Source organism: Emiliania huxleyi (genome assembly GCF_000372725.1).
Source record: "Emiliania huxleyi CCMP1516 unplaced genomic scaffold EMIHUscaffold_84, whole genome shotgun sequence".
In the NCBI taxonomy this organism is placed as follows: Eukaryota; Haptophyta; order Isochrysidales; family Noelaerhabdaceae; genus Emiliania; species Emiliania huxleyi.
The window spans coordinates 487,126-504,724 of record NW_005195736.1 but is presented as its reverse complement, the minus strand read 5'-3'; the positions used below and the strand labels follow the sequence as shown (position 1 = coordinate 504,724).

General features: G+C 67.1%; 5 protein-coding genes across 5 annotated transcripts; 3 read left to right on the top strand and 2 right to left on the bottom strand.

Annotated features, from left to right (window-relative positions):
* Nucleotides 1–399: 399 nt before the first annotated feature.
* Nucleotides 400–2,489, top strand: EMIHUDRAFT_219337 (hypothetical protein; the record flags this gene model as incomplete). The annotated part of the gene is made up of 5 exons (XM_005758799.1): nt 400–1,017; nt 1,126–1,200; nt 1,454–1,611; nt 1,961–2,044; nt 2,129–2,489. 5 exons carry the CDS (start codon nt 400–402, stop codon nt 2,487–2,489), a joined length of 1,296 nt encoding a protein of 431 aa, XP_005758856.1.
* A 497-nt stretch (nt 2,490–2,986) lies between these two features.
* On the bottom strand, nt 2,987–4,927 carry EMIHUDRAFT_219336 (hypothetical protein; the record flags this gene model as incomplete). The annotated part of the gene is made up of 2 exons (XM_005758798.1): nt 2,987–3,562; nt 4,463–4,927. 2 exons carry the CDS (start codon nt 4,925–4,927, stop codon nt 2,987–2,989), a joined length of 1,041 nt encoding a protein of 346 aa, XP_005758855.1.
* Nucleotides 4,928–7,256: 2,329 nt separating this feature from the next.
* On the top strand, nt 7,257–9,493 carry EMIHUDRAFT_219333 (hypothetical protein; the record flags this gene model as incomplete). Its single annotated transcript, XM_005758797.1, has 6 exons — nt 7,257–7,913; nt 7,976–8,063; nt 8,135–8,385; nt 8,518–8,958; nt 9,051–9,100; nt 9,475–9,493. 6 exons carry the CDS (start codon nt 7,257–7,259, stop codon nt 9,491–9,493), a joined length of 1,506 nt encoding a protein of 501 aa, XP_005758854.1.
* Nucleotides 9,494–9,612: 119 nt separating this feature from the next.
* EMIHUDRAFT_219332 (hypothetical protein) lies at nt 9,613–11,767 on the top strand (the record flags this gene model as incomplete). Its single annotated transcript, XM_005758796.1, has 4 exons — nt 9,613–10,221; nt 10,315–10,476; nt 10,615–10,776; nt 11,174–11,767. The coding sequence occupies 4 exons, from the start codon at nt 9,613–9,615 to the stop codon at nt 11,765–11,767; spliced, it is 1,527 nt and encodes a 508-aa protein (XP_005758853.1).
* A 4,567-nt stretch (nt 11,768–16,334) lies between these two features.
* On the bottom strand, nt 16,335–17,470 carry EMIHUDRAFT_219331 (hypothetical protein; the record flags this gene model as incomplete). Its single annotated transcript, XM_005758795.1, has 5 exons — nt 16,335–16,643; nt 16,712–16,811; nt 16,916–16,990; nt 17,108–17,171; nt 17,398–17,470. 5 exons carry the CDS (start codon nt 17,468–17,470, stop codon nt 16,335–16,337), a joined length of 621 nt encoding a protein of 206 aa, XP_005758852.1.
* Nucleotides 17,471–17,599: the final 129 nt, after the last annotated feature.

Genomic DNA, 17,599 nt, shown 5'->3' with positions numbered 1-17,599 from the left:
ACGCGTGAGGCTAGAGCAGGCTTGCTCGTCCTCTAGCAATCTCCGCCGACCGCGAGGCCGGACTAGACCGTGTGTGGGGTCATGTGAGGTGTCTCTGGTCACTCTCCTCAGGGGCTAGAAGAAAGCCGCCAGCCGCTAGCCCTATCTCGCACTCACTGGCGGTGACAATTCTATGGGTGAGCGTATGCGAGTTGAGTCTGCTGTGAGAGGGACTTTTCGTAGAATTCTTCTCCTATAGGTGTGGTGGCGGCGTGCCGTCCTCCCATCCCTCCCTTGGGTTGGTAAAGAGGTGTGAGTGTGAACTCCTATCACGTCGACAAGGCCGGAGCTTCCCGCTATCGTCCCGCTCAGCGAGTGACTCCCTCTGCCTCCGCCGCTACTGCCACCTCCTCGCTCGCCATGCGCCTCGCCCTCTCCCAGCAAGACGTCTTCGTCGGCGGCTACCACAGTGCTCACCGCCGCGGCGAGGTGAGCCACGGCATCCTTGCGCTCGTCTCCATCATCTGCGGCGGCGGCTCGCTCTCCATACCGTGGGCGATGGCCAAGAGCGGCCTCGCACTCGGCCTCGCGATCCTGACCGCGTCCGCGACGCTGAGCGGGATGGGCGTGCACTTCCTTCTCGGCGGAGCACGCCGCGCCGGCGGGCTGCGCACGTTCGACGAGGTGCTCGAGGCGGCACTTGGGCCTTGGGCGCGGGCGCTGACCGTGTGGTCGGTCGTCATCACGTGTTTCCTCACGCTCGTCGCCAACTCGCTCCTCCTCCGCCAGCTGGCGGCGCCGCTCGCCTCCCAGTTTGTGCTGGGCCGGCCGATGGCGCGGTCGGAGCAGGTCCTGCTCGGCTCGTGCCTCGTCCTTGCGGTGGTGCCTCTCACCTTCATGACGACCCTCAACTCGCTGCGGCACGTGTCGCTCCTCTCCGTCACGAGTGTGGTCGGCCTCGTCGGCGTGCTCGCCTACGAGGGCCTCTCCTGCCCCGCGCCCCCCGAGAGCCTGACCAGCAACCAATCGGCGGTTGTCGTGACTGGCGCCCCCGCGCCGCCCGCCGCCGCTGACGTCATCTCCGCGCTGCCCGTCTTCGTCTGCATCTTCATCTGCAGCTTCTCGGCGCTGCCGCTCGACACCGAGCTGCGCAAGCCGTCACGCAGGCGCATGACCACGATGGTGGTCGGTGCCTTCTCCATCGCCTTTGCACTCTACGCGGTGAGGACCACACCCCTGGAGAGAGGAGAGCCTCCTCCGCCCTCGCCACATCCGCGCCACGGGGCGGGTAGAGCCTCGCTCGGCACCGCCCAGCCGCTCTGCGGCTGAGGCGACAGCCCCCCCCCCCCCCCCCCCCACACACACACACCACCACCACCACCACCACCACCACCACCACACCACCACCACCACCACCTCCTCCCCTCGCCCCGGTCTCGCCGGCCTAACGCCCGCCCCTGCCCCCACCATCAAGGTGGCAGGCCTCGCGGGTATCGCGTACGGGCGCTGCACGGAGCAGCCGGTCACGTCCAACGTGCTGGCGATGTTCCCGGAGGGTGACGGGCTCGCGTCGCTGCTGCGCCTCCTCCTCTCGGTCGTCCTCCTCCTCTCCCTCCCGCTCATCTGCCTGCCGTGCCGCAACATGATCCACCAGCTGCTCCACGGCACCGCCGCACCGCCCTTGCCACCCCCCTCCCCTCCTCCTCCACCCCCAGCCTCCGCCCCCGCCCCCGCCCCCGCCCCCGCCACCGCCCCCCGCCCCCCGCCACCGCCACCGCCCCCGCCACCGCCCGCCTTCCCGCCGAGCGGTGCCACCCCCGTCCACCGCCTCCACCCCCCTCCACTGCCTCCACCCCCCTCCACTGCCTCCACCCCCCTCCACTGCCTCCACCCCCCTCCACCGCCTCCACCGCCTCCACCGCCTCCCTCCTCCAGGTTGCCGGCTCTGGTGCTGCTCGCCCGTCCGCTCGGCTCTCTCGAGGCTCTCGCCGCTGCTCGGGGCGCGGCTCCTGGGCAGCGAGGCGGCCGCCGACGCGGACGGCGCCGACCACGGCGATTACGACTCGTGGGACGACGACGAGCGGGCGGGCGGGCCGGCGGCGCAGCAGGCTGCCCCGTCGATCCGCCCGTCGCACCCGCTCGCGACGAGCTGCGGCTCGAGCGTGGGCGGCTCGAGCGTCGGGGAGGTGTTCCGGGTGAAAGAGGAGGTGGGTGACCTGCCGCTCGCCACGCGCGTCGTCCTCTCCTCCTGCATCATGGGCCTCTCGCTCGCCTGCACCGCCAGCGTGGACGACGTGTCCGTCGTGTGGGGCTTCCTCGGCTCGACGTGCGGCGTGCTGCTCTCGTACGTCCTTCCCGCGGCGTCGTACCTGCTGCTGCGGCGCGTGCCCACGCGGACCGCCCAGTCGTCCTCCGTGCCCAGACGCAAGCTCGCGGCGGCACTGTTGCTCGCCATCGGGCTGGTGCTGATCCCGGTCTGCGTGTACAACACCGTCGTCACGAGCCTCTGAGGCTGCTCCACGGGGCCACGGGCCCCGGCGCCCGCTGCTCGTGCGCGAGCAGAGGCTCGTGGCGGGGAGGAGGGGGGCGCGCCCGAGGCCGGTAGCCGCTCACACCCGCACAAGCAACTCGCGTTGCGGGTGTCGGGCGCACCCTATTTATGTGATCGGCATCTCACCAGCCAGTACGACCCCTTCAGGGTCAGTCGCATTTCTTGCGGTACGTCAGTACGGGGCAACAGGGGTGCGGGTGGTGCGTGTGCTGTGTGCGTGCGTGTCTGTTGAGGCGGCTGTGCATGTGCTGTCTGTGTGCTCGCGTGTGCTGTGCGGACGTGAGGTGTTTGATGCATGCGCCATGGCAGCATTCGATTTTCGATTGGTAGTCATCGCATCGAACCATCGTCGTGGGGTGCGCCGGAGGCGCGGAGCAAACTCATTTTTTCACAGACCGTATACTATATTACTTATTAGGGTATACCGCTTGCGGTTATTGCGAGAAGAAAATACATTCACGGATCACGCCGCTCCAGCTCCGCCACCTGCTCCGCCAGCTCGTGCGCCACCTGCTCCGCCAGTTCTGTGGCCTTGCTCACGGTGAGGCGCCGCTCCAGCTCCGCCACCTGCTCCGCCAGCTCCAGCTCCGCTGCGGACCGGTCTGTGTGCGCCACCTGCTCCGCCAGTTCTGTGGCCTCGGTCACGGAGAGGCGCCGCTCCAGCTCCGCCACCTGCTCCTCCAGCTCCAGCTCCGCTGCGGGACGGTTTGTGTGCGCCACCTGCTCCGCCAGTTCTGTGGCCTTGCTCACGGAGAGGCGCCGCTCCAGCTCCGCCACCTGCTCCGCCAGCTCCAGCTCCGCTGCGGACCGGTTGGCGTGCAAGAACGGCATGGCATCTGAGCGGCGCTTCGGCCGCCGCGGACTCGGCTTGCCGTCCCCCGCCTCCTCCTCGTCGGGCTCCACGAGCCGCTTGCGAGGCGGCTCGCGCCGCCGGCAGCAGCAGCGGGAGAAGCAGAGCGCCAGGAAGAGCAGCCACCCGGCTACTCCCAGCGCCAACTCCAGCGGGGACTTGGCGAGGATGGCTCGGCCCGCCTTTACCACGTGATCGCGAAGGAGGGGGGGGGGAGCACTCGGAGTGGATGTCCGGTTTCGGTCGTCCAAGTTTAGCTTTAGCGAGTCGCCGAGGGCGTAGACGGGTGGGGATGGGGCGAGCGGCGGCGGCGGCGGCGGCGGCGGCGGCGGCGTTGCTGGAGGCGAGAGAGGCGGCGGCGGCGGCGGCGGCGGTGTTGCTGGAGGCGAGAGAGGCGGCGGCTTCGGCGGCGGCTTCGGCGGCGGCGGCGGCGGCGGCGTTGCTGGAGGCGAGAGAGGCGGCGGCGGCGGCGGCGGCGGGGGCGGTGGCTGTGGCGGCGGCGGTAGCGGGGACGGGGGAGGTTCTGGCCGCTCCCCCGGCGGCCAGGGCGGCATCGGCGGCGGTGGGTTTGGCTTTGTCACCCCTGGCGGCGACGGCGGCGGCGGCGGCGGCGGCGGCGGAGACGGCGGTGCAGGAGGTGGTGGCGGGGAAGGCGGTAGTGGGCTTGGTGGGGGCGATGGTGGCGGGGAAGGCGGTAGTGGGCTTGGTGGGGGCGGCGATGGAGGGGGCGGAGAGAGCGGCGGCGGCCAGGGTGGTGGCGGCGAGGGAGGTGGCGGCGAGGGAGGGGGCGGCGGGGAGAGCGGCGGCGGCCAGGGTGGTGGCGGCGAGGGAGGTGGCGGCGAGGGAGGGGGCGGCGAGGGAGGGGGCGGCGAGGGACGGGGCGGCGAGGGCGGGGGCGGCGAGGGCGGGGGCGGGGGCGGAGAGGGAGATGGCGGCGGCTGGGGCGGCGGGTAGTTGCACTCCGTCGGGTAGTACGAGCCCGAGATGCAGATATCGGGAAGGGCGGGCAGGGGGCAGGCGAAATGGTTGGTGCCGCCCAGCTTGCAGTACTTCAGAGGCAGGTCCTTGAGCTGCGACGGCACCGTTCCGGAGATGTCATTGTTGTACAGGTAGAGTTCCTTCAGCTGCCACCACTTGTCCGTCTCAGGGATGGTGCCCGAGATTGAGTTGCCGTGCAGGTAAAGATTCTGCAGCTGCCAGAGTCTGCGCATATCCGCAGGGATGGTGCCCGAGACGGCGTTGCCGTCTAGGTAAAGTTCCCGCAGCTGCGAGTTGTCACCCAGCTGCGGAGGGATGGTGCCCGACAGCTCTTGGTTGTCCAGATCCACCCTGGTGCCCGTGAAGGTGCCGTCGCACAGCGATGTGCCATACTCGCCGGTAGGGCATCCAGAAGAGCATGGCACGTTGTTGTCGCAGGCTGTGCCCGCCGCCTCGCAGCGATCCGCCAGCAGGAGAAGCGTGAGCGGGAAGAAGGGCGGCGCCGAGGAAGAGCAAGCCGCCGTTAACAGCAGCTGTATGTGGATTAAACTCACTCGCTTCCGGGGCATGGATGGGCTGCCCTACCGGCTACCGACAGCCTTTCGTCTTTCACTCAACGGAGGCCTCATGACAAGGCTGTGAAAAGCAATGACAGGCGGAGGCTGCATGCCGGACAGCATGGCCACGCCGTCACTCAGTACAGATTGCAGCTGCGCGCCGGGATCCATCAGTGCGGTGCAGACCCAAGCCACAAAGGGTGGAGGGTCTCGATGTCCTGCGTGCTCACGCCCCCAACAAACACTCACTGCTCAATGGCGGCCCAGCGGTCAAGACAGCCTGATATTTCGTTTTCGCCCCCCTTGAGTGAGAGGGGTAAGGGGTTGAGCGGGATGCGGTGCGTGGCGTGTGCTGTGGGTGTGGCTCAATGTGGTGTATGTGGCTCTCTCCAGAGACGAGATGATAATTACACCTTCATGATGAAGAATAAGCTAGAGCCGTGTGGCTGGGCAAGAGAGCGCAGCCGCAAGAGCGGGACGCACGGCGCACGCCCCCCCCCCCCCCCCCCTCCCCCCTCCCCAACTCATGTCTGTCCGGTCTCCCCAAAGCCGAACTTGACAAACCTTCCCGCGTGCCCAGGCGATGGAAGGCATCAACTATGCTGGCGGCATGGTGGGTCGGCGTGCCAGCCGCGTGTCCGAGGGGCGGCGGCAGCGGGCGAGGCAGCGCGCGCGGGCCAGCCAGCAGCTGCGGCTGCCCTCGCGCCGGGACAAGGCGCTGCGCAGCGTCAAGTCGCCGCTGGCGGCCTTTGGCACGGGCCTCCTCTCTGTTGGCGAGGCCCTCCTCAGCGCGCAGGCAGAGGGGGTGCCGAATGCCCACCCCGCTCTCACTCGCGCCGACGAGTGGCATATAGGCCCTCGAGAAGGCGGGGCGGGCCATGGCCATCGACAGCGTGGATGCGGCCGACAGCGTGGCTACCCACCGCTACGGCGATGAGGCGGGGCAAGCCGTCTGCTCGTCGCTTCGGGCGGCCATCCAGGCGGTTGAGATCGCTGGGATGGTGACCCCGGCGGGCGGCGTGATGCTCGCGGCCGAGGCGGGAGTGCATGCATCCGCCGGCTCCGCCGGCATAAAGCCTGCGGTCGGGCAGGGCACGATGCCTCCGCGGCAGCCCGCTGCCGGTGGCGAGGCAGCGAGTGGGGTGGCTGCCGCCGCTCCGGCCGAGGGCGTCGCGGCCGCCCCGACAGGACAGCCGAGCGACGGAAATCCCACTGGCAGACGCTGATCCGCAGCGTGCCGAGGGAGGCGATAGAGGCTAGCGAGGTGCGGCTGTAGTTCCACGGCACGTCGCCATGTGCGCCCCCTCCACTCGGCGCGAACCGCAAACAAGTCAGTATTGCCGTCATTTTTGCCGTCGCAGCAAAGAACGCGAGATAAAGATACGCGAGCCATGCGGGTGAACGCTCTCCGAGAGTGTGCCGCGAGATCAGACCCGCCGCCGCCCGGGACGCCGCGACGGGCCGAGCAGCGCTGTCACGCGCCAGCCTCCCCTGCGACCCCTCACGGCGTCGCGACAGCACGTTACCTCCTCCACTCCACCCACCGGCGCAAACCCTCCCACAGCCTCTGTATCTCGTCCACGTGCGGATAGTTGCGTGCAGCGTCGAATGGTTCGAGCGAGGCATCAAGATCTCTCATTGCTTCGCGCACCGCTTGCACGTTTGCAAGGACCTCGCTTCGAGGGGACAGCGCGATCCGAAGGTTGTCAACCCCACTGTACAACGTGATGGGGGACTCGAGCATGCCTTGCACTTGCACCGTGAGAGTTGCAGCCCCTTCGATGCCATTGACGATGGTTGCACGCTTGCCCACGAGTGCTGGGTCGCCACTTCTCATGCGGGGACTCTTGCCCGTCTTCAGGATGACTTGACTTCCGACTTGCATGCGGCTGTAGCTATTCGTTGCCACCATCTATCCGCTCGAGCTCGGCAAAGAGTGCCGGAAGGGACGCGGCGGCGCGGGCGGCACGTGGGCGCTTGCTACTTGCGGCAGGGGACGTCGGAGTTGCGGGTGGGAGCACGAGAAAAACGAGCATTTGCTCTTCTTCCTACTCATAGACCCCCCCAGCCCCGTAGCCCGTATAGCGGCCACTCTCCGAGGATGTGCGCGCTGCTGACACTGGACACCAGACGCTAGCCGTGGGAAACGCCAAAGGATCCTCACCATACCACACCCCCACGCACGCAAACCCAGGCGGAGAACAAGGGTGGATTCACCCTTGGGTCTCTTGCCGTCGTCCCTGGGCAGGGGCCCGCCCCGCACACAGCGGGTCCCCAAAGGTGAGAGCGTGGGGATGGGATTGCGTTTGGGGCGGAGCTCGCCTCTACCGCCTCTTTGCTCATGGGTTACTCTTGCCTACGACCCACCACGCCGACGCTTCGGAAGCGTCACAAAGAATGGCTGTCCACGCGGTCGCTGTCCATCAAGTCCGAGGCGGGCGATGACGGCGCGTCGCCACCGAGCCTGTGCACCGGGCCAGCCCGCCTCGCCTGCACACTGACTCGCCCGCGCCCGAACGTATTCGCAGACATCGAGCCTGGCAAGTACTCGAAGCTCAACGCGGGACGGCCGGTCTGCATGTGCTTCTCGTGGCTCGCCGTCTACATAGTCCTCGCGCTGCTAATGGCGCTCGGCCTCAAAGACTTCAGCATCATGATGAACTTCGTCTTCTCCGACGAGAAGGCGACGACCAACCTCCAGTTTCAGGGGTTTGCCGAGGCGTCCAAGCCCGAGAACCGGTACGAGTCGCGCAGCTTCGCGGCCGACAACACCACCTACATGGAGTCAGCTTACACCTATGACGCGTTTGACGGAGGCAACCTCTTTGACTCTGCGGACAAGGTCAGCGCGATGGCGCGCGCGGAGGAGTTCGTGCTGGCGGTGCGCGACTGGACGACGCACTGCACAAAAGTAATAAGTTTCACCGACGGCAGCGCACAGTGCGAGTCGCCAAAGACGCTGCTCAACTACCTCTACGTCTCGGACGAAGCTCACGAGGTCGGCCGACCCCGCGCCCCCCCCCTACCCTACCCCCCAAACAGCTCGAATCCTGGCCTCAGGCCGGCTGCGTGGCCGGCTTCTGCGAGACAGACAACTTGACCCTCTGCCGTCCCGCAGGGGCAAAAGTAAGTGGCACGACCAGATACGGTAACCCTTCGTGCCTAATCCTTAATTACCCATTAACAACACACGATCGATCATCAATAAGTAATGATTAGGCATCTCGCCGTGCCGGTCGCGCACGTACGACTGGCGCAACGGCTCGCTCACCCCGATTGATCAGTGGGCCAAGCGCTTCCTCGACTGTTGCGCCACAGCGCCCGATATCGCCGAGGAACTGCTGCCGACGACGGCGTTCGAAGAGTGCCGAAACGGCACGTGGGGGGGCACGCGATACGCGAGGGCCAAGTACACGGCGGCGTCGTCTTGGCTGAGCGACACCGATTTCGAGGACGCCCACTCGACTTTTGTCGACGACATGGGCGGCGCTTTCTACGACGGGATGGACGCGGCGGGCGCGACCGCGCCGGGCGCGAAGAAGGCCGCGACGAGCCCTGCGCGCGACTCGCCGATCAACGTGCTGCCGTTGACTTACTGGGAGGACGGCCTGCGGTACGTATTTAAGGACCTGACCACCCTCGTGCCCGTGTCTGTCATCTTCATCTTCCTCTTCATCTGGCTCATGGTCGGCTCGCTCTTCCTCGCCTGCGCCGGGATGCTGCAAATCTTCCTCGCCTTCCTCGGCGGCATGGCGCTCTGGGTCGGCGTCTTCCAACAGCAGTACATCGACATGTTCCAGATCTCGGCCATCTTTCTCATCCTCTGCATCGGTGCAGACGACATCTTCGTCTGGTCGGACACGTGGAAGGAGAGCGCCGCGCAGCCGCTGCTCCGTGGCGACCTAGTCAAGCGGCACGCGTGGACTTTCCACCGCGCGGCGAGCGGCATGCTCAATACGACGGCGACGACGGTGATCTGCCTGCTCCTCAACATGGCCAGCTCGATCCCCTTCTTCTGGTGCTTCGGCATCTTCAACGCCCTCGTGATCGCCGTCAACTACTGCATGGCCACCACCCCCTCCCCGCCCTCGCCAACGTGCACGGTCTCTTTTGGATCGCACGGTGTTGTGTCCAGGCCATCACCCTCTTTCCCGCGCTCACTTGCGTGCACGCAACCTACTTCGCGTGCGACACAGGCTCGCTATCTCGGCCAATCTCGTCATCTCGGCCAATCTCGAGCTCCTCTCGGCTCCTCTCGGCTCCTCTCGGCTCATTTCGGCTCCTCTCGGCTCCTCTCGGCTCCTCTCGGCTCCTCTCGGCTCATCTCGGGTGATCTCTGCTCATCTAGGACCGTGCGGCTGCCATCCCTAGAAGCGGAATACGCATTCATGTTCTTCCTTCCCAGCTCGCGCTCTCGCTCGACACGAGAGGACACGTACTCCGCTTCATCGACCGTATTTAGCTGTGTCACTGCCGCACCCCCCGTTCTCACACGGCGCTCTGAGTACACTGCACGAGACCGTCTTCACACCCCTCACTTCGCTGCATTCACACTGCAGGCTGCCTTCGCTCGTGTGAGCGCCCCGACGCCGGCGCCGAGCACAAGGAGAGGGGGTCGCCTCACCAAGGGGTAATCTCGGGTCATCTCGGCCATCTCTCGGCCGTGTCTCGTCTAGGAGGGGCGCCTCACCAAGGGCATGCGCGAGGTGGTCGCGCCCGGCATCTACAAGGCGCGCTACTACGTGCTCGCCGTCGCCCTCGCGACGCTCGTCGCCTCTGTCGCCGTCACGGCGGTTCTGTGGGAGTCGGGAGAGACGCAGACCTTCGCCGACTCCAACCCGCTCGCTCTGGCGGGCTACGGCGGCGGCGGCATCCCAAAGGACCACTTCACCTCGGACGTGGTGTTCAAGATGACCATGTGCTACGGCTTCGAGGAGAAGGCGTCCCGGTACCCGTACAACTGGCTGCTCTTCGCGCAGGGCGAGGACGGGTTCGCCGTCGACGTCAAGTACGACGCCGGCGTGGACTTCGACGCGGCGCTGCAGCAGAAGATTGTCGACGACTGCGACAGAGTGGCGGGCGCTGCTTACGCCGCGTACGTCCGAACGGGTGCGGACGGCAACGGCGAGGCGTACTGCATCCTGAACCAGCTGCGCGCCGCCAACTCCTCCGCCTTCCCGTACGCCACCGAGGCGGAGCTGGCGGCGGCGCTGGTCGACTTCTACGCGTCGCCCGCGTACGCCGCGCTCCTCTCGGCGACGGACGGCTGGGCGCTGTACGCGGGTTTCGTCGTGGAGGGCGGCGACGTCATCAAGGCCTACTGCATACTAAATCATACCCATTAGGCCTCCTGATCACTGATACAAATCATAATCAGTGATGAATAATTGTCAACGCAGGCCTACTGGCACTCCTTCAACACCACCGTCCCCGCCAACATCGAGTTTATCGACACGGTGCTGCAGGGCCCCGTCGACGACTGGAAGAGCATCGTGGGCGCCGAGTGCGGCGGCGACGGCGAGCAGGACTTCTGCTCACCCACGCGCACCGGGCCTTGCACAGTGTGTGCCGTGGGGCTCCTGCCTGGATGGGTGTGGAGATGCGAGGGTTGCCCCCCCCCCCCCCCCCCCCTGCCCCACCACTCTTTGTGTGTGCGGGGAGAAGCTCACCTTACCCTCACCTTCTCTCACCTCACCTAGGACTTCTGCTTCGCCACCGACCTGGGCAACATCCACTACCTGTGGTGGCTGCTCGAGGTCTGCATGAACACCGCCATCAAGGGCATCGTCGTCTCGCTCTTCGTCGCGTTCGCGGTCGTGCTGCTCTCTTCGGCCAACTGGATTATGGCGGCGCTCGCCACGGTGCAGCTAGCACGAGCACCAGCAGTAGCACCTGCGAGCACCAGAGCAGGCCCCCCAACTCTTCACTCCAAGAGGGACCCCTCTCCACGCCTAAGCGACTGGCGACAGGAGACGTGGCTTGAACTCCAGACAGGGACGGGGGCGACGGGAACTCACTCTCACTGAGACACACAGTGAAAAGCACCAGCACCAGCACCCAACCAGGAACCGGCATCCTAGAAGCACCCGCGAGCCAATCGCTAAGCTGCAGACCCGACGACTGTAGCCGAGCTATTATAGCCCAGATTGCCCTAGATTACCCGAGATGGCCCGAGATTACCGCTGGGCTGCCTGGCCGATTGCCCCACCACCTCGTGCGTGTGGAGAAGTTGACCTCACCTCCCGTCTCCGCCTCCAGCTGACCATCGGCTCGGTGATGTCCTCCGTCATCGCCTCGGTGCTGCTGGTCGGGTACGACATCGACGCGGGCGCGTGCGTCCTCATCATCATGGTCATCGGCATGGCCATCGACTACGCGGTGCACATGGCGCACGCGTACAACGAGGCCCACGGCGGGCGGCAGGAGAAGGCGTCCGAGGCGGTGCAAGGCATGGGCATCTCGGTGCTCAGCGGCGCGGGCACGACCATCGGCGCCGCCGTCCCTCTCCTCTTCGCCTCCTTCCTCTTCTACGTCAAGATGGGCTGGTTCATCTTCTTCGTCGCCCTCTGGGGCGTCATCTACTCGTTCACGATGCTCGTGCCGCTGATGATGATCTGCGGGCCCGAGGGCACGCAGGGGGACGTCACTCATCTGCTGCGCTGCCGCGCCGTGGTGAAGGCGGAGCCAAAGGTGGTGGATGAAAAGGTGGGCTCGACTCCGCCCCGCACCTCTGCCAACACGCTCTGCCTCGCGACCGCACCGTCGGCCTCGGTGGAGGCTTCCAACGCCGCGTCCGGCGGCGCCTGCTCGCCCGGAGGCGCCGCAGACGAGGCGACAGAGGGCGCGGCGTGAGGAACAGAACACACGAGGAACAAGTGGCGGGCCCGCTCGGGCGACGTCGGGCGAGCTGCATGTTGGAGCGGAGCTGCATGTGGACACGCAATGCGCCACGAGCCGCCGTGTGGCAGCAGCCGCGGTGTAAGTGGGAGAGAGCGGGTGGGCGGGTGGGGGGGGGAGGTAGGATCGACGATTCCTTCGTCGACCGTCCGCACGTCCGCGCAGCGTCGAGGCGCTAACACGAGTACGCCAGTGGAGTACGTGTGGGAAATTTTCAAACAGCATGTCCACACAGATGAATTCAGATGTGGCAGCCATGTGCATGATAAAGCCGTAATCCTCAGTGCTCTCTGCTCTCAGCTCTCTTTTTCTTTAGTATAACGCTTAAAGCCGTAACGCATAACGGGTCAGCCGGTCGGGCGAAGGCACCCCTCCCCCCCTTAGCGCCGTGAGGGGGGGACCTCTTAGCGCCATCGCCATGGTGCTGCAAGCAGCGCCGGGCGACGACGGCTTACCGCCTCCCGGTCCCAAGCCCCGACCGACGTTAAGCTTCTGCCCCGCACGCCCCCGCCCCTCCCCGCTCCGCGCACTCACCCAGGCCCGACACGCACATACAAGACAAACCCGGCGTTCTGCTCTCAAAAGAAAAGAAAAAATGCGAAGGAGGAGACCAGCGGGGGAGACTCCCCGCCTATGCAACACCCCAGACAACGAGTCTTTGTTTGAACTGCTGCGTGTCTAATCCTCGCGGCGCGCACACAAGACTACGGCGCAGGACCAGCTGTTCGGCGCGCACACACACAAGACGTACTAGACTACCCAACGCGGCCAAAGGATATCCACCTCGAGAACCTCGAGAACCACTCAGACTGCTGGTGGTGGCCGCTTTTCTTTTTCTCTGGTGTACCTGTGTTAGTGCCAGTGCGAGCCAGTCCCGTGCCCAGTCCTGTGCCCAGTGTCGTGCGAGGGAGTTTTGTTGTAAAATTCTTTTTCTCGCGATGTCTGGTTCGCCGCGCCGCCGCTCGCGCCGCCTCGCCCCCGCCGCCACCGCCGCGCCCTCGCCAGACACGCCGCCGCCAATTCGCCTCCTCGATCTCCCCACGGAGCTCCTCGTGCGCGCCCTCTCTCGCTGCGACCCCGCCGACATCGCTCGCGTCGCGGCCGTCTCGCTCCTCTTCCACGCCTCGCTTGCGGTGGAGGCCATCCGCTTGTGGGCGCAGGAGCGCGGCTTCGAGCTGCCGGCGCTGCCAGAGGACGAGAGCTGCGCCGTGCGGTGGCTGTGCTTTATGGCGCTGCTGTGCGAGTCCAACCCGCCGGCGAGGGCGGCGGCAGGCATGCAGCACAGCGTTTTCATTGACGGCGAGGGGCGGCTCTCGTCGTGCGGCTCGGCACAGGGAGGCGAGGAGGACGACGAGGACGACGCGGTGGACCTTCCTGGCCTTCTCGGTCACGGCGAGGGCGTGCTGCGGCTCAACACGCCGACCCGCCTCCCGTCGACGCTGGGCGGCGAGTGCGCCGTGAGCGTGTTGGTTGGAGATTCCCACAGCCTCGCCCTCACCGCCGACGGCGCCGTCTGGAGCTGGGGTGATGGAGGCTATGGCCAGTTGGGCCACGGCGACCAGCAGGAGCAGCAGCTGCCCAAGAAGATCGAGGCCTTGTCTGGGCGGCGCGTCGTCGCTGTCTCGGCTGGATACTTCCACAGCCTCGCCATCACTGCCGACGGAGCTCTCTGGAGCTGGGGCGATGGAGACGACGGCCAGTTGGGCCACGGCGATGAGCAGCACCAGCTCCTGCCGAAGCAGGTCGAGGCCTTTGCTGGCCAGCGCGTTGCCGCGGTCTCGGCGGGAGGCAGCCACAGCCTCGCCATCACCGCCGACGGAGCCGTCTGGAGCTGGGGCTCTGGAGGCAGGGGCCGGCTAGGCCACGGCGACGAGCAGGACCAGCTGCTGCCCAAGACGGTCGAGGCCTTCGCTGGCCAGCGCGTCATCGCTGTCTCGGCTGGGTGCGACCACAACCTCGCCATCACCGCCGACAGCGCTGTTTGGAGCTGGGGTTGTGGAGACTGCGGCCAGTTGGGCCACGGCGACCGGCAGGACCAGCTGCTGCCCAAGAAGGTTGAGGCCTTGTCTGGGCGGCGCGACGTCGCTGTGTCGGCTGGGAGCAGCCACAGCCTCGCCCTCTCCGCCGACGGCAACGTCTGGAGCTGGGGCCAGGGAGGGCAAGGCCAGTTGGGCCACGGCGACCCGCATGAGCAGCAGCTGCCGAAGAAGATCGAGGCCTTTGCTGGCCGGCGCGTCGTCGCTGTGTCGGCTGGAACATGGCTCAGCCTTGCCCTCACGGCCGACGACGCCGTCTTTTCCTGGGGCAAGGGCGGCGAGTACGGCTGCCTAGGCCACGGAGAGGACCTGTCGAACCAGCTGCTGCCCAAGAAGATCGAGGTGTGGGCTCCGGGACGGTGAGAGGACGCGCGAGGCGGCGTGACCTTCGCGTAGTGCCTAGACGTCTGCACGCGCGGAGGGGGGGCTGGGGAGCGCGCGGGACGAGGAACGGTGGCGGCGCGAGGCGACCTAGGAGGCGACGGCCCATGTCGCCGGAGCAGGATGCATGTGGCACGGCTTTGTACATACACATCCGATCACAGTCACAGAGGTCGGTCAGGAGCAGCCGTGCGCGTGTGCACCTCCCATTCACACCCTGCGCTGGAGCAGGGTATTTTATACCCATACCCTATACCCCCACGCTACCGCTAGCCCAGAAAAATTTCTTTTTCTCGCGATGTCTGCCCCGCCGCGCCGCTCGCGCCGCCTCGCCCCCGCCGCCTCCACCGCCGCGCCCGCGCGAGACACGCCGCCGCCCGCCCGCCTCCTCGATCTCCCCTCGGACCTCATCTTGCGTGCCCTCTCTCGCTGCGACCCCGCCGACATCGCTCGCGTCGCGGCCGTCTCGCTGCTCTTCCACGCCTCGCTTGCGGTGGAGGCCATCCGCTTGTGGGCGCAAGAGCGCGGCTTCGAGCTGCCGGCGCTGCCAGAGGGCGAGAGCTGCGCCGTGCGGTGGCTGTGCTTCGCTGCGCTGCTGTGCGAGTCCAACCCGCCGGCGAGGGCAGCGGCAAGCACTTATCACAGCCTCTTCATCGACGGCGAGGGGCGGCTCTCGTCGTGCGGCAAGGCTGAGAACTGGACGCCGGGACTACTCGGGCACGGCGAGGGCGTGACGCGGCTCGACGCGCCGACCTGCCTCCCTCCGCTGGGCGGCCAACGTGCCGTCAGCGTGTCGGCAGGAGTTTACCACAGCCTCGCCCTCTCCGCCGACGGCGCCCTCTGGAGCTGGGGCTTTGGAGGCTTGGGCGGGCTGGGCCACGGCGACCTGCAGAACCAGCTGCTGCCGAAGAAGGTCGAGGCCTTTGCTGGCCAGCGCGTTGTCGCTGTGTCTGCTGGAGGCGGCCACAGCATCGCCCTCACCGCTAACGGCGCTGTCTGGAGCTGGGGCGATGGAGGCCACGGCCAGCTTGGCCACGGCGAGCAGCGGCAGCAGCTGCTGCCCAAGATGGTCGAGGCCTTGGCGGGTCGGCGCGTTGCCGCTGTGTCGGCTGGACGTATCCACAGCCTCGCCCTCACCGCCGACGGCTCCGTCTGGAGCTGGGGCAGTGGAGGCTCTTACAAGCTGGGCCACGGCAACACGCAGCGCCAGCTGCAGCCCAAGAAGATCGAGGCCTTGGCTGACCAGCGCGTCGTCGCTGTGTCGGCTGGAGGTGTCCACAGCCTCGCCATCTCTGCCGACGGCGTTGTCTGGAGCTGGGGCTTTGGAGGCCAAGGCCGGCTGGGCCACGGCGACCCGCACGAGCAGCAGCTGCCCAAGAAGATCGAGGCCTTTGCTGGCCGGCGTGTCGTCGCTGTTTCGGCTGGGAGCAGCCACAGCCTCTCCATCACCGCCGACGGCGCCCTCTGGAGCTGGGGCTTTGGAGGGAGCGGCCAGTTGGGCCACGGCGACCAGCAGCGCCAGCTGCTGCCCAAGAAGGTCGAGGCGTTTGCTGGCCGGCGCGTCGGCGCTGTGTCGGCGGGAAGCGGCCACAGCCTCGCTACCACCGCCGACGGCGCCGTGTTTACCTGGGGTAGGGGCGAAAGAGGCTGCCTAGGCCACGGATCGGACCTGTCTAACCAGCTGCTGCCAAAGAAGATCGAGGTGTGGGCGCCGGGACGGTGAGAGGACGCGCGAGGCGGCGTGACCATTTGCGTGTGCCTAGACGTCTGCACGCGCGGAGGGGGGGCCGGGGAGCGCGCGGGACGAGGAACGGTGGCGGCGCGAGGCGACCTAGGAGGCGACGGCCCATGTCGCCGGAGCATGATGCATGTGGCACGGCTTTGTACATACACATCCGATCACAGTCACAGAGGTCGGTCAGGAGCAGCCGTGCGCGTGTGCACCTCCCATTCACACCCCTGGTTCTGGGTATTTTTTACTAGGCCCAAAGGAGCCAGAGGCCCGAGCAAGAGGCCCTAGCGGCGTGTGCTAGAGCGGCGCCACCCTACGGCTTTACGGCTTTGTACAGTGTTTCTCCGTCCACAATTTTGCACAAACCTGTGCACTACGAGTCTGGTTCTCTCCCTCCCCGCTCGCTCCCGGGCAGGCGCTGCGTTTCCCTCGCCGCCTCGGCGCCGAGCTCGAGCTGCTTGCGCGTGCGCTTCTGCGGCTGCGGCGCATTCTGGTTCTCCTGCGCGTAAAAGAGCCGCAGCAGCGCCACCGCCTCTGCCTTCCTCACGCCGCCCACGGCGGGGTAGGGCGGGTCGCCAGCGGCGCTCGCTCCGCCGTCGGCGTGCAGGGAGAGGACGGAGCCGCAGCCGCCAAACTTGTCGTTCGCCGCGCCGAACACCACGCGCGACACGCGCAGGCCCAGCTGCCCGGCAGCGCCGACGCGCACATCAGGCACGGCTCGACGGTGACGTACAGCGTGCACTCGGCGACCGACTCGGGCGGCACGCCGTCGACGTCGAGCATCCGGTCGATCGCCTCGAGCTCGGCGTGCCGCGTGCCGTTCCGCGACGCCACGGTGTTGTTGCGGCCTCTGCCGATGACACACACAGACTCACACTCATTTCAAAGCAGTGTCCCTGCGCGGCGGAGAACGACTCGGTCGACGACCACGGCAGCAACGCACCCTCGGCACACCTCCGCTGCTTAGTGTTTGACGACTCGAACCCGTGAAGCTTCCCCGTGCGCGGGTTACCCCGCACACGGGTCAGCCTGCCAGCCACGTATCCACGCAAGCGTGGTCCGCGCGCATGGCATACAGGCGTTCGCCAGACAGCGCAGAGGCTAGGCGACCGGGGAAGGACTAGCTCAAGGGCAACACAGCGTCACCAGCCGTTGGCGCGCAGAACGAGTCTGCGGCCCCCGGTTATGTCAACGCCGCGTCCGGCGGCGCCTGCTCGCCCGGGGAGGCGCCGCAGTCCAGACGAGGCGACAGAGGGCGCGGCGTGAGGAACAGAACACACGAGGAACAAGTGGCGGGCCCGCACGGGCGACGTCGGACGAGCTGCATGTTGGAGCGGAGCTGCATGTGGACACGCAATGCGCCACGAACCGCCGTGTGGCAGCAGCCGCGGTGTAAGTGGGAGAGAGCGGGTGGGCGGGTGGGGTAGCCGCGCGACCCACTCCAGCGATCACGGCGACGCGCCTGCCGGAAGGCGAGACACCGGCGTCAGGGAGCGGCAGGGAGAGCATCGCACGCCACACGGGCGGGGCCCGGTTTGCAGTGAGAGCATCCGCCTCGTCACGCCTCTCCTCGAGTGCTAAGTCGGGACGCACGGGTCTCTGTCCCTCCGCATCTGGGCCTCGTGATATGGGGAGATA